The sequence below is a fragment of the Varroa destructor genome, unplaced genomic scaffold, assembly GCF_002443255.2.
Source record: "Varroa destructor unplaced genomic scaffold, Vdes_3.0 BEIS01000003.1, whole genome shotgun sequence".
NCBI classification, from domain to species: domain Eukaryota; kingdom Metazoa; phylum Arthropoda; class Arachnida; order Mesostigmata; family Varroidae; genus Varroa; species Varroa destructor.
Genome location: NW_019211456.1, coordinates 13,179,705 through 13,192,054, shown reverse-complemented (window position 1 = coordinate 13,192,054; position 12,350 = coordinate 13,179,705). Strand labels below are relative to the sequence as shown.

The 12,350-nt window shown below is 41.9% G+C and overlaps 1 protein-coding gene across 2 annotated transcripts in view; it reads right to left on the bottom strand.

The window, feature by feature from the left end:
• Positions 1-12,350, bottom strand: part of LOC111248405 (glutamate receptor ionotropic, kainate 2-like) — a 315,895-nt gene that overhangs the window by 77,707 nt on the left and 225,838 nt on the right. For both annotated transcript variants that reach the window (XM_086985510.1, XM_022800707.2), the window contains 3 exons: positions 11,851-12,151; positions 2,341-2,635; positions 500-741 (listed from right to left, as the gene is read on the bottom strand). In XM_086985510.1, coding sequence (XP_086841636.1) covers positions 500-741; positions 2,341-2,635; positions 11,851-12,151 — 838 coding nt within the window. The remainder of the gene's footprint in view (positions 1-499; positions 742-2,340; positions 2,636-11,850; positions 12,152-12,350) is intronic.

The following is a 12,350-nucleotide window of genomic DNA, read 5'->3' as shown; positions in this document are numbered from 1 at the left end:
TCTCTCTGGAAATCGAAATGCTAGAACGAGTAAAGAAACTTAAGTAGGTCATGATGAAACTAAAGACAATTTCGCCCCTTTAAACGTAATCAACGCTGTTGCTTTGTTTCCCTGACCCGGTGGTATGGACTTGTGGTCAAATTGTGCGCCTTAGCATCACCGCCGTCTCTCTGATCACCACAAGGCGAGGAAATTGAATGGCTTGCAACCACAGAGTATCTCTATACATAAGGCACAGCCGTATCGTCGCCGCCATTCCCCCACCAATGATAACTTTAGACGACGTTTGAAATGGAACGCGTAAAAACTTATGCAAGTATTCATATGTGTCGACCGTCTTTCATGTGTTTGGTTTATTCGATATTTATGATACGTGAATAAGGCACCCAGTTTTGGCTGGCAATAACTGGCTATGCCATTATGTCACAATGACGGACACTACAGAAGCTTTTTTCAAAGCGTCCAAACATGTGTGAAAATGTAAATACACAATACTTACCTTTCTCCTGGAGGTCGAGTATGGCTAACGAAAGTTTGTCTCTCCATGGCGACCCGATAGGGGTGCCAATGCCATAGCCTTTATTGTCGAGTAGGCCACCGACGGCCGTTAGGTTACAATCACGCTGTACCTTATAGTCCAACATCGTGGACTCCATGAGGAATGCATAGTTGCCTTCGAGAACCTTCTCGACGCCCTCTTCGTACGTGCTCACAAATACGGTAGGACGGTTTTTCATATATCTGAAAAATAATGTTGACCAAGGAAATTAAGCCATAGATATCTATCTGTATGACGTGTCCATTTGTACAAAGCCCAATGACATAGGAATTCTATTCTTTTTTTTTTTTTTTGTTTTTATATAAAGCCGCCCAGTCACTGATAGATATTCAGACGTGATTTTCTTTCCTTGTTGCTGGTGATAAAAATTACTCTTTTTTGGCAGTCGTTTGTTCAGCGATGTTCCTATTGCAATAATGCTTAATGTGATCACGTACTTACGTTTATCGTTTTCGCAAATTCGTTTGTAGCACATCACCCGTTTTCCACCGACAAATAGTCCAATGACTGACAGAATATTTATGTACCTAAAGCATATATATAGCTAAAGCACCCTATTTTCATGTCTATCTAGGCATACAAAAAGACATTTAGTTCCAGCTATGTACTTGGGCTCCAATGCTGAATCTACTTCGATCGTTTCTTCAGTGCTTGGACCATTCGAATCAACTGGCGTCCTGGTGTGCGAAAAATCTCCCTACCGTGTTTTTTTTTTCAAAAAAAGCTCCCTACTACAATTTTTTTTCAGTTTCCTTTTTATTCACCTATGAAAGGTCGTAGCTTTATAAAAGTGGCGACTCACCATATTTTTCTCATAACCCTATGACCTATAGTTAATTCAGCTAATCATTAGCTGACCAAAAAGCCCAATCCCAGTATTCTATGAATTCTAGTCTAACTTGAACCAAATATACTGGCACATTATGCCGTTTAGCGTAGATGGTATAGACGATTTTGGATGCACAGTTCTCGATTTAGAATGTACACATTAAAGAATAGGTTACAGTCATGGAGTCCAAGTTCCTCTGTTGTACAGAATATTCAATAAGGAAAAAATGCATTATATGAAGCGCTTCATTTTGCCAGTATCTCAACGTGTCCGAGCTTAGCCGACCTCCCGCTGTCCATTTTTTCTGCCTTAGAGAAAGAAAAAAATCAGCCTTTTGCTTTACGGCAAGGTTTATCAAGCCTAGTATTCAACAGAAAGGCGCATTGTCGGTCACGGCGAACTCCGCAACAGGAAGAGAAGATTTGTTGCAAATACTGCTGGCGGTAGTGTTGTATTGTACGAAAGAGAGCCCAGTATATTGAAGCACCACTTCGTCCTTCGGATATTCGTCGCTTGCTAACTTCTTGGCCTTGTCGGACTTCTTATGATGATTTCTTTTTGGAGAACTTGGTAGTTCACACAAATTTGTCTAGACGTGTACGCGTGCCCACTTCATTTAGTTGGTTGCCGGGAAAACGTCTTTTTTGTCTCTAGTACACGTCGATACACTAAACACGGAATATCGCTGATAAAAAATGACTTGACTATTGACGTATATAACGTAATCAGTCATAAACAGATCGGGAACAATGCCTACCCTGAGAGTTACGATGGTTGAATGCATGCACTATAAATGTGTGCAATGTAACAATATAAAACATACGCTTTTTATACTAAAAGGTAGGCATATGCTCTAGTCTTAAAAAGCTAAACTTACTTGAAAGCTAAACTGTATTGTTACTTTTAAGAAAAAAATCAGCTTGTTCCACGTGGAAATCTCGCAGCCACTTACCTCCACATCTTCTGGTAGAGTTCAAGTTTCGAGTCGCGAAAGAAAGTCATCGTTGATCCGGAGTCGAGTGTTCCATAAGCAATTTTGGATTGATCGGCAAGATCTTCAACGGACTCGATCGGAGTGATCATGCGCTCGACGGTGAGGAAGGCCGCCAAATTGGCTGTATACGACGAGATCAAAATGAGCGTAAAGAACCACCAGATGGTGCCTACCATTCGTGTCGATGTTGCCTTCGGGTTCAAATCGCAACCCTGATGCATCAGAGTCACGATCGTGAACCAAAAACTATTGCCTGCAAAATGCATAGATAAGAAGCGAACGGACAAATGTAAGTTTTGGCTGAGAATTCAGAAAAGCGGGCATATAGCTAGAACCGCTGCGTATACACACTCTCCTATAGATAATTGCTCGTATATATTCAATACAAATGTAGAGGCAACTTTGACCACATGATACTTTGTCTAGGTGGGTTTTTCTAAATTGACTACGATCCATGCTGCTTGTTTTTTTTTATTCTAAATTGCTTCGTCTCTCTTGTGAGTGTCAAACGTTTTCCTTTTTTTTCTCCAATTTATTTACAGCTGTACTCTTTGTAGAAAGGGATTATCGAAGAAATATCCGGAACGTCTCACGAGTCAGCTAACTCTCCAGTTTCACCTATATCATTTGGAATTTCTGACACGGTCGCCCCCTGGGGAAGTTATCCCTAAAATTTCACTTCCGTGCCTCATGTCTCGTTTGTCAAGTGGTCAGGGAATGCAACAAGGAGCCGAACATAGAACATATAGGAGGCAGATCAGCGTCATTGCCGGAGCTTCCTATATCCTGATCGGCCTAGACAGAGATGGCCATTAGATAAGTGGATATGGCGCTATGGGTAGCGACCGACGACCCGAGAGCGCCTCCTGGTTCTTGCCCTTAGGCAACAGAGTTCAGCCTTTTTGGTGTCATCCTTTTTTGGGGGTCAGCGTGGCGTTTGCGCTTGATCTGGCCTAGTATGGCTTCGCCTGCACAGTCTTCCATAATCCTAACCATGTTATTTCTATTTTCTTCCAGCGAAACTCGACTGTATAGGCTGTATGTGTAAGGTAATCTGTATACGGTATTAACCCCGTGCCTCGCGCAGATTGCCAACTATGCAACCTGCAAGTAACTGTTATATATCTAATTTGTATTTTTTCCTAATTATGGTTATAGGCCATGTTAGTTTAGAAAAACAAATCTAGCCTACACAAATGAATACTAAAATTCTCGCTGTTACTCGCTCGATTAACAATAGCTCACCAAGTGCTTTAATTATTGCTAACAAAGAATTTCTAGGAAACAAAAATAAGATTAATATTGCATTTTATTGGTGACTAAGTGTGAGCTATTAAATATACTCTTTGCAAAAATGAAGGTAACTTCAGTGAGATTTGAGGTGTTGCTTATGATCTACGATGCACGTGGATTTTCGGGATCTAATGAGGTTCGCTGCAGTATAATATAGTTTTTTCAGGCTTTTGCAGCCTTTTTTTACTCAGTAATAGTTTTTCCACATCCAAACTGTGACGTCAAGTTCGTGCATTAAAGAAACGAAAACGCTTCGGAAGAAATGAGAAAAGTTTAAGGACCACCCATATATTTTATCAGTTGGTCTTCTGCGGAGGGCCAATATGTCATTTTCGACTATGGACCTTTGAGCTCATCATCAAATACTTTTTTATAAGCACTATTACTGCCCAGGGTTGTTTCGCGACAAAGCAATCTTTACAAGCACGGTATTAAGCTCGCATCGCTAGTTGGCGTTAGTTGCTATCGACAGTAAACAACCTCTTGTACAAAAATAGAGGGAAAGAGACCTGCAAAAGTTTCGGTGATGACAGGACACTGTTCTTTGCTAAAGACATAAATCACAGCCGTGGATTGTCGCGTCGTTGTATCCACTAGTGCTTGCTTCCTCTACTTAAAGCTTTTCCTTACGATTGTCTACTCTGACGTGTATGCGAGCCATGACGCTTTATTATTGTTATTATATTATTATTATAATTATTCTCAAGCCTTCATATCTTATATCTGTTGTTTGAAACGGCGCTATTTTGCTTCGGTCTCAGTGCCAGACTAGCTACGTCGTCCGTTCATATGTGCTTTTGCTCATCCGCTTAAACACGGAAACGCTCTTTTCGCTATTTCTAATAGGGACGATGGCACGCACATGCACTAACGCATATTTCGAGACGCTGTACGTGCAATGGCCAACTAGCCGCCCATATTGAAAGAATTAACGTTTTGCGAACAGAAAACGGTGAAAAGGGAAGTGAACAGGAATCTTTGTAGGAAACAGAGCCGGTACGAGATGGTCCCTCCAGCAGTCGGTCTTCACGAATGTGTATTGCCTACACACTAAGGCTAACCCTGCAAAGGTGCGTCTAGTGGCGACCCTTGTGTGGCACGCGACGCTTAAGGCCCATGCATGCTCGTCATCCACTTCCAAACGAAGAAGGTATGGGGCAAAGGACAGCCTGCTCGGGTTTTAGTTGCGAAGTCTTACAAACAGCTGGGTAAAAACTGCTATGTTATACTATCGGCGCCCTTCGGTACAATAAAGCTGAATGAGAAGAACTGACGAATGGAGGCTTCACGAGGTATTGTGTCCACTGGATAGTAGCTAAGAACGGAAAGGGTCCATGTTCGTGTGTGGAAGAAACAAATCAGAATAGGAAGAAAAATGTCTAGCTAGCAACTTTTTAGCGCTAGGAATTTGTTTAGCGACAGCCGCCATGTATAGTACGTGATGGCAGAACAGGGGATTTTGTCGAAGTGAATTCTAATAGGGCTTGAAGAATGGGGTCGAGCAAGGTGAAGCGACAAGAACCACTGCACAGAATATAGCCCACAGCAAGCGGTCTCTGGAAATAAAGGCCAGTGTACTTTGAACAGAAAGTACAACAACGAGAGTTTGAAATGTTCCAGTGTAATGCAGTCGTCGACTATTGTTGACTGAAATACTTGCTAGACCTTGTAGTGCCTAGTCGACTTCCTTTTGTAAACGCGAGATGTTTTATGGGCCGTAACATGCAATGCACGAAATGCAAAAAAGATATGTGGCATGGTAACAAGCGCATCAAGCGGGAACATTTGGATAGATGGGCTGTCTGTAACGCCTTCGCCCTGCTATATTTTTATTCGTGACCTAAGACTAACGTTTCAAGTAATTCAATTGAGCAAAGCAGGGCATATTCACTTGGAGACGCTTGACCGTGAACTGTGTTCTTATGTCACTATTGTCGTAATGTAGTTGTTCCCACAAACTAGACCTCCATACATTTATATACAACGGCGGCGATAATTTGAGAGCTTTTTTGAACGTAACCCTGCGGTTCAATTTTGAAAGCGTCTCACGCACGCGGCTCTAAAAAGCTGTTGAGTACTATTCTAGGCACTCTCAATGTCAGCTAAACAGGAACTTCTGGTTAACTACATCGAGTTAGCCGACTGTAATTTAATGAACTTTTACGCACATTGACAACCACTTATATTAGGTAGTTTTAGCTATTTTTTACTTTAATCAGAGTGTCAATGTTTTCGATTGAAAGATGCTATACGTTAGCAAAGATAGATACTTTTGTGAGTTTTGGATATTTTAGTGGATGAATGAATTTTAGTAGATTATATAGTAGCAGAACGGAGGATAATCCTTGAAGATCTAATTTTCTAAGTATGTCACTAGTAATTTGCAAAAAGAAAGCTGGTTGTTGGTAAGAATTATTGTTCGATAGTCATGTTTTTGAAGAGATACTTGAAGAAGAATTATATGATTGTATTGATCACAAAACTAGATTTACAAAAACTCACTTGACTTGTTTTAGCTAGCATGACTGTTTATAATTCGTCTCTTGGATTTATGTATATCCTTTGTCAAGCTCCTCTACGGTCGGTATGATCGCGGCGAGCTGAAGTATGGATGCATCTCTTGTCAGCCATTTGTACATGAAGCCATCTGCCATGCTATATCCCCTTTATAGCTTCCGTTCACTTTATGACTCCTACTCCTTATGTAACATGGCCTACAGCATTGGCCACATTCTTGCCGCCGTCCGCCTAAGAATCGTCTAAAGTGTCCCTCTAGGTTTCGGATGCGGCAATCGTCTTGTGCTCAGTCGATTTACCCTTGCCTCTTACAGTGCTTATCGCTTGAAAAACATATAAAGAAAAAAGGCGTAGGACGTCTTGACAATAACGATTATTGTATCAACACACTAAGAACTCTTTCAAACAATACGTATCCGATTTATCTGCGAGCCACGGTTATCTGGAATAGCCCATTGGGCTCGACTGCATCGATATGTCCTAACATATCCTTATTGATGTCACTGCCTTGTCCTTTGTCACAATTTGATAAAATTAAACTGTAAACAAAAACCGAAACAATTAATAATACGAGTAAATGACAAAAAGCTTTTAAAGTTTGAATAAATTTAGCTCAGCTTCGTTCATTTTCTAGTTTGGATAGATGTTATATTAACAATATTATATTCAGGTTGACACGAAGATGTATTCTTGCCATAGGCTCGCATGCCATCACGGCCCACTGCACGTTGTGATATTGATGTAGATATTAAAAAAAAAAAAAAGAATATATATATATATATATATACACTGTTCTAAGAGCTAAAACATATTCAGCGTTCTTCTAAGCGATACAAAAGTAAAACCTTAGCATATGATGCTTACGCTCATTACGCTTTGCTAACATATCAAATATATATATACCACCATAGTAACTGGTGGCTCTGAGCTGTAGAAACAACATATAACTGAAAACCGACCAAGTTAGTTTTCATTGTTAGTACAGCCATAATTTTGCATCGTATGCTTACATAAAAACAACAGTAATATCATTCTTACTGAGATTGTTTCTTCATTCTTATTTACTCTTATTAGCTATTAATTAGTGAACTTATTTCTCGTTCTGACCTAAACGGTGAAAAGTGGGAGATGGGAACGACTTGAGACCATTTGTTTAAATTGAGCCATGCTACAGACAAAGGCCATTTTAAAAATGCATCTCTTATTTTATCCACCAATCAACTTTTTCGTCTACGAGCAGTTTTGATATCACAAGGGCTCGTTCTGTTTATTAAACATATCGCCTAGCAGAGAACAGCTTGTTTACTTTATCACATATTTGCCTATGGCGTAAAGGTATTCAGGTCATTTTTGATCGGAACCCACGTTTCTATTTCTCACGCTGCTCCTTGATGAATCTTCTTAACTGCTCGATTAACTATCGTCCATGGCCTCAGCTACAGCCTTGCGCAAGCTCACCGCAAAGGCTTCAGTATTCAGCTGCAGCTTCGACTGAGGATACGCTGACTGGAACGAGTTTAAGCTAACAAACGCGGCATCACGTATTTCAGCTTTTGGCGTCAGCGTTCTGACAACAAGTCAAATGAGCAGTTGAAGTCGATGCAAACCGAGCCATTGAAGCTTAACTCTCACTCCGTGACCGATGCAAATATCATCGGCACGCAGCCGTCCGATGTACTATACCACCTCCCATCGGCCGATCCAGAAACAACAACAGTGGCAACAGCAGTGGTAACCATTGTTGGCAGAGCTGAGCAAACACGCACGCTTGGCGCGTTCTAATGAGGCGTGAGATCAAAGCCGTCCGCTGGAGCATGCGAGACTATGACATGAAAGAAACGCACAGCGGCGTGGTGACCAGCGCGGAAAGGAGGCCGGAACGCCGTCGAAATGGGAAGTCCGGCGGGCCAAACCGCGGTAAAGGGTCATGGTATAATTTGCCTTCGCTGTTGTTCAACGATCCAGTCACCCAGCTCTCGTCTTCTCCGTCTTAGCCCTATGTTTAAGTGTATATGTGGGAGGAGAAGTGGAAAAATAGCATTGGTAACACATATAGCTAAAAAAGAAAAAAAGACAAAACGAGATAAAAAAAAAAGATGCCCTTAAAAACCATCGCGAATTCATGGACGCTATCAATGGCGCCAGCATAAAGGAAGACCTCCTGTTTGTGCCATTCCACTACAGAGGAAGACATCACGAAAAGCGAAGAGGGCGTGGAAGAGAAAAGAAAGGAACTGGGAGTTAAAGCAGGAAAACAGATACAACAGCCAACGGAGCCCTGCAAAAGGGTTCACATCATGGCTAACAGTTGCCAACGTCGGCTCTCACTCGGTTAAGGACATAATGGATGCTATACTTGCCGTCTTATCTGAAATGGGAATTTTCGCAGGGCACTTGGGGTCTCAGACACAAAGGTACGTACCTCTTAGTCTACAATAGCTCTCTTCTCTAGTGTCCATCGCAGTCCGGCTTCTCCTCAGCTAAATCCTATTGTGGCGCCAAATAGAGGCATACACTTGGGGCAAAGGTAACGAGATAACAAAAGAAATATTTCAGCAACAACCTCGCGGAAACGCACTTGCAATCATTTGAGAACTAGCTAGAGTTCGAGTTAAATAATTCCTGTTGTTGATCTTTACTTCTGGTTGCTAATGCTCTTTGTACCCAACAGTGCGTCCAGGTAGGCGAATAATTAAACTGCAGTAATAAAGTAGACCTGGCAAAGTGATGGCAGCTTGCTATGGGATCTTCTATAATGCCTTTTCGACTGAAATCTGGTGTCCCCTAAAGAAGGTTGGTCAGGTCCGCATCAACTTCACCCCGGTCGGAACCGGATCGCGGGTTTTGTAAGCGGAAAGAAACGTTCGAAATGATTAGCATGTTTTGATCAAGACAGTCATAAAGGCACCAAAAGGGCCGCAGTCAGTTTTTGCTTTTTGGTGGTCCAATTGGCGTTTGGAATCTGACTGACTGCCTGAATGGTTTGCAGACCATCAGCGGTCACGTGCTACACGTTCCACTTAATATGTTCACAGCTATGCTAGTAGTAGAGGCTGTTGCAGTATGTGTTTGTGTGCACGTGCGGCAACGTTGTTGCTGGGAGTTGTGTTAGAGGCAAAACGGCTCTATGTGTATTGACTGATCTGCCGACACAGTTCTATGTTTGTATCGGTGGTTCTGGCTCTCAACCTATTTACAATATTCAGGTACTCTCTGGCTCCTGTAAACAGAACCTCACTGTGCGTTTACCCCTAATGATCTTTTTTTTGCAAGCGTCCAAGCAGAACGCGATGTCTCACAGGGTCTCGGCGCCGACACCTGGGCTACAAACTAATTTTATGACCCAGCTTCGCAACCCAACAAAGTGGTAGCGAAGGCTAGGTGAGGGACCGTCGCTGATGTAGTGTTCTGATACGGAAAACTGCAAGCTGTTTGATGGTAGCGATTAACGTCGGGCAAAGGAGAAAAAACTAAGTATGTCATGGATGCTGCACCCCACTCGCTTTTGTGGGGGAAGGGTAGGAAAGGCACCGACCTGACGACGTGTGTAGTAGCGACATTTTGATGACTGATCGTTTTTAAATAACTTCCGTTAAAAAGAATTTATCAGCAATGCTGCAGAAACGTACACGTCACACTCATAGATCCGAATAATGAAGGGACCGGTATTACGATTTAGCGCTTCCATATGTATACATATATATGGACACGATTAGCTGCATTTTGCGAAAAATGTTCCGATTCTGAAGTGAAATATTGCACCATTTGACTACTTAGTTAACAACTAACAACTAGCTAAACGCGGATTTTTAAATTTGTTAGGCTAAATTAGCACGTCGCCAGGTGCTTCGTCTAACCGTCATAAGGCGCTATTCCTGTCAGGCGTGATGGCCTTATTTCAAAAAGCATAATCTGCCTTATACCAACAAAGCCTATACGGTACATCCGTTTCACTGTGGATAAAAAGGGCTGCTGCGTGTTGCTAAATGGTGTAAAGTCCCTGTTCGGCTATCAGAACAAAATCCGTATGACATTTCTTTGCTCTGTTTATGGGCGAACGAATCTCTTTCTGTTTTTCAGGGGCTAAACTTGTTCTGCCCAATTCCATTTGCCATTTTCCTATACCGGTCAATCTCTTGAAGACGACAAAATAAATATCTTATGTACTTTGACCAGCACGCGTATGCAAAACTTAGTGCTTTTATGGTCAAAATATCGACTTTTTAGCGGGTGATTAGAGTGAACGGTGTGACCTCATTTCGGCATACGTATACACTTATAACTAGTAAAACCCAGACGAAAAGAATACCAGTCGATCGTGGCGATTTTTCTTCGGCGTCGCAGTAGCTTCCATTTCATCGATTTGTGGCCCAATTTGATAAGACAAGGAACCCGTCGCTTAGCGAGAATCGTCGCTATACAATTTCGTTCGATAGAGTAAGCCCGACTTCGACCGTAGCGACATTAGCAGAAATCGTAGAATTTATAGCCACTTTCACTACTTGTATTAAATACAGGCGGTCCGTAATTTGATTTAGCACACAGTTAACACTAGAGGACATGAGTAAACATAAGCGAGGATGGTGACGATTATTTCAGCAACTTTGCCACGTCACAGGACTGCAAGGATTTAAGATTCGAAGCTTCAAGGATAAGGTGAGCGCGGGGCTAGACAGTTTGAATATTAAATAATAGCTGGCGCGTTTATTGTCCAACTACTGGAAGCGAGTAGGTCAGCTTGAAACCTGCGTGTGGAACACGTGTTCAAGAATGGAGAGATGGTCTTCGAGGAAAGGATTAATGGGGCCATAGTGGTTGATACAGACGATTTTCATGCAAACGTATCAAGTGTTCATATAAGAGATGTTGCAATTTTCTTTTGGCGAATAAGGGAGCCATTTTGCTAGGCACATGTTTCTCGGCTTGCTCTCTTGGTTCACCCGAAGTGGCTCACCCATTTTCTCCTATAGCGTTTATGGAAAAGATTCACGATACACGTAGACAAACGTCATACGGACAAAGAAAGAGGATACGGAAATAAGAAGAAACGAACGCTCCCAAGTAGCTCGCTCTCCTCTAATCTTACAGGCGACGGAATCGAAAAGCCCAGCATTGTGGGACATTTTGCCTGATCGAGGTCAGGCAATAGGCAAGCGACCGATAGGCAGATGTGATCAACTAAAGCACTAGGTTCTTCAAAACGTTAATTGTCTGTTTTAGTAAAGTGTGTAAGTCAAAGCGAATCAGAGGACAGATGCAGGGTTCTCTAAAATATGTCTTCCAAACCTGTTTAGAAAAGGACACAGTTCTATTCAAAGGTTTTTAAGGTTGAGTCGTTTGTCAATTTCAAAAGCCACTACTTGCTGCTCATTGAAATTTTTTTTACTTAATGCTAAATAACTGTAAGTGTATCATTAAACGGAACATTAATGGAATTCTTTCAAGGAGTGTATTCACCTGGAAGCCAATGTTTGGACTGTGAATATCCAAATGCACGAAGACCTAAACCCGACAAACTGAGTGTCTTTTTTTGTCTGCTATATGCTATTTGTCAGAAAGCCTACGATTTATTCCAACATATTAGACCATATTCTTGTAATACAAAGGGATCCTTGTTGCCGAGCTAATATTGATCGTTATTATTAGTTATTAACTCACCCAGGCTGAATTGGTTCTCCATGAGTCCGGATTCTTTGACACACGGGTGAGGGTCCTTCCACTCGTAGGGCGAGAAACGCGCCACGAGGAACATGGTGCACGAGACGAGGACATACGCGCAGAGGACGTACATCCAAATGTACGTATCTAGAGGGCTCATAAAGGAAAACAGCTTCACCGGCATCCCGCTAGGCAGCTTGAACAAGATTTGAATTCCAAGGTTCATAAATGGCTTCGTGAAGTCGATCACACTTTCACGAGCGAAGTTGATCGTCATCGGAGCGACGGCAAGATCTGCATTCTGCAATATCGACGCCGAACAGGACACAAACAAGTATACACAAGAAATATGAAACACGCAAGTGCAGTTATCATGACACAGTTTACAAAGAAGTATACGAAGAAAAGTTAGTGCATGAAAACATAAATATGACTGTATGGAAGCTGTTTATGTGCAGGGTATTCGAATGGGAAATACATAAATTCTTTTCAGGGAAACG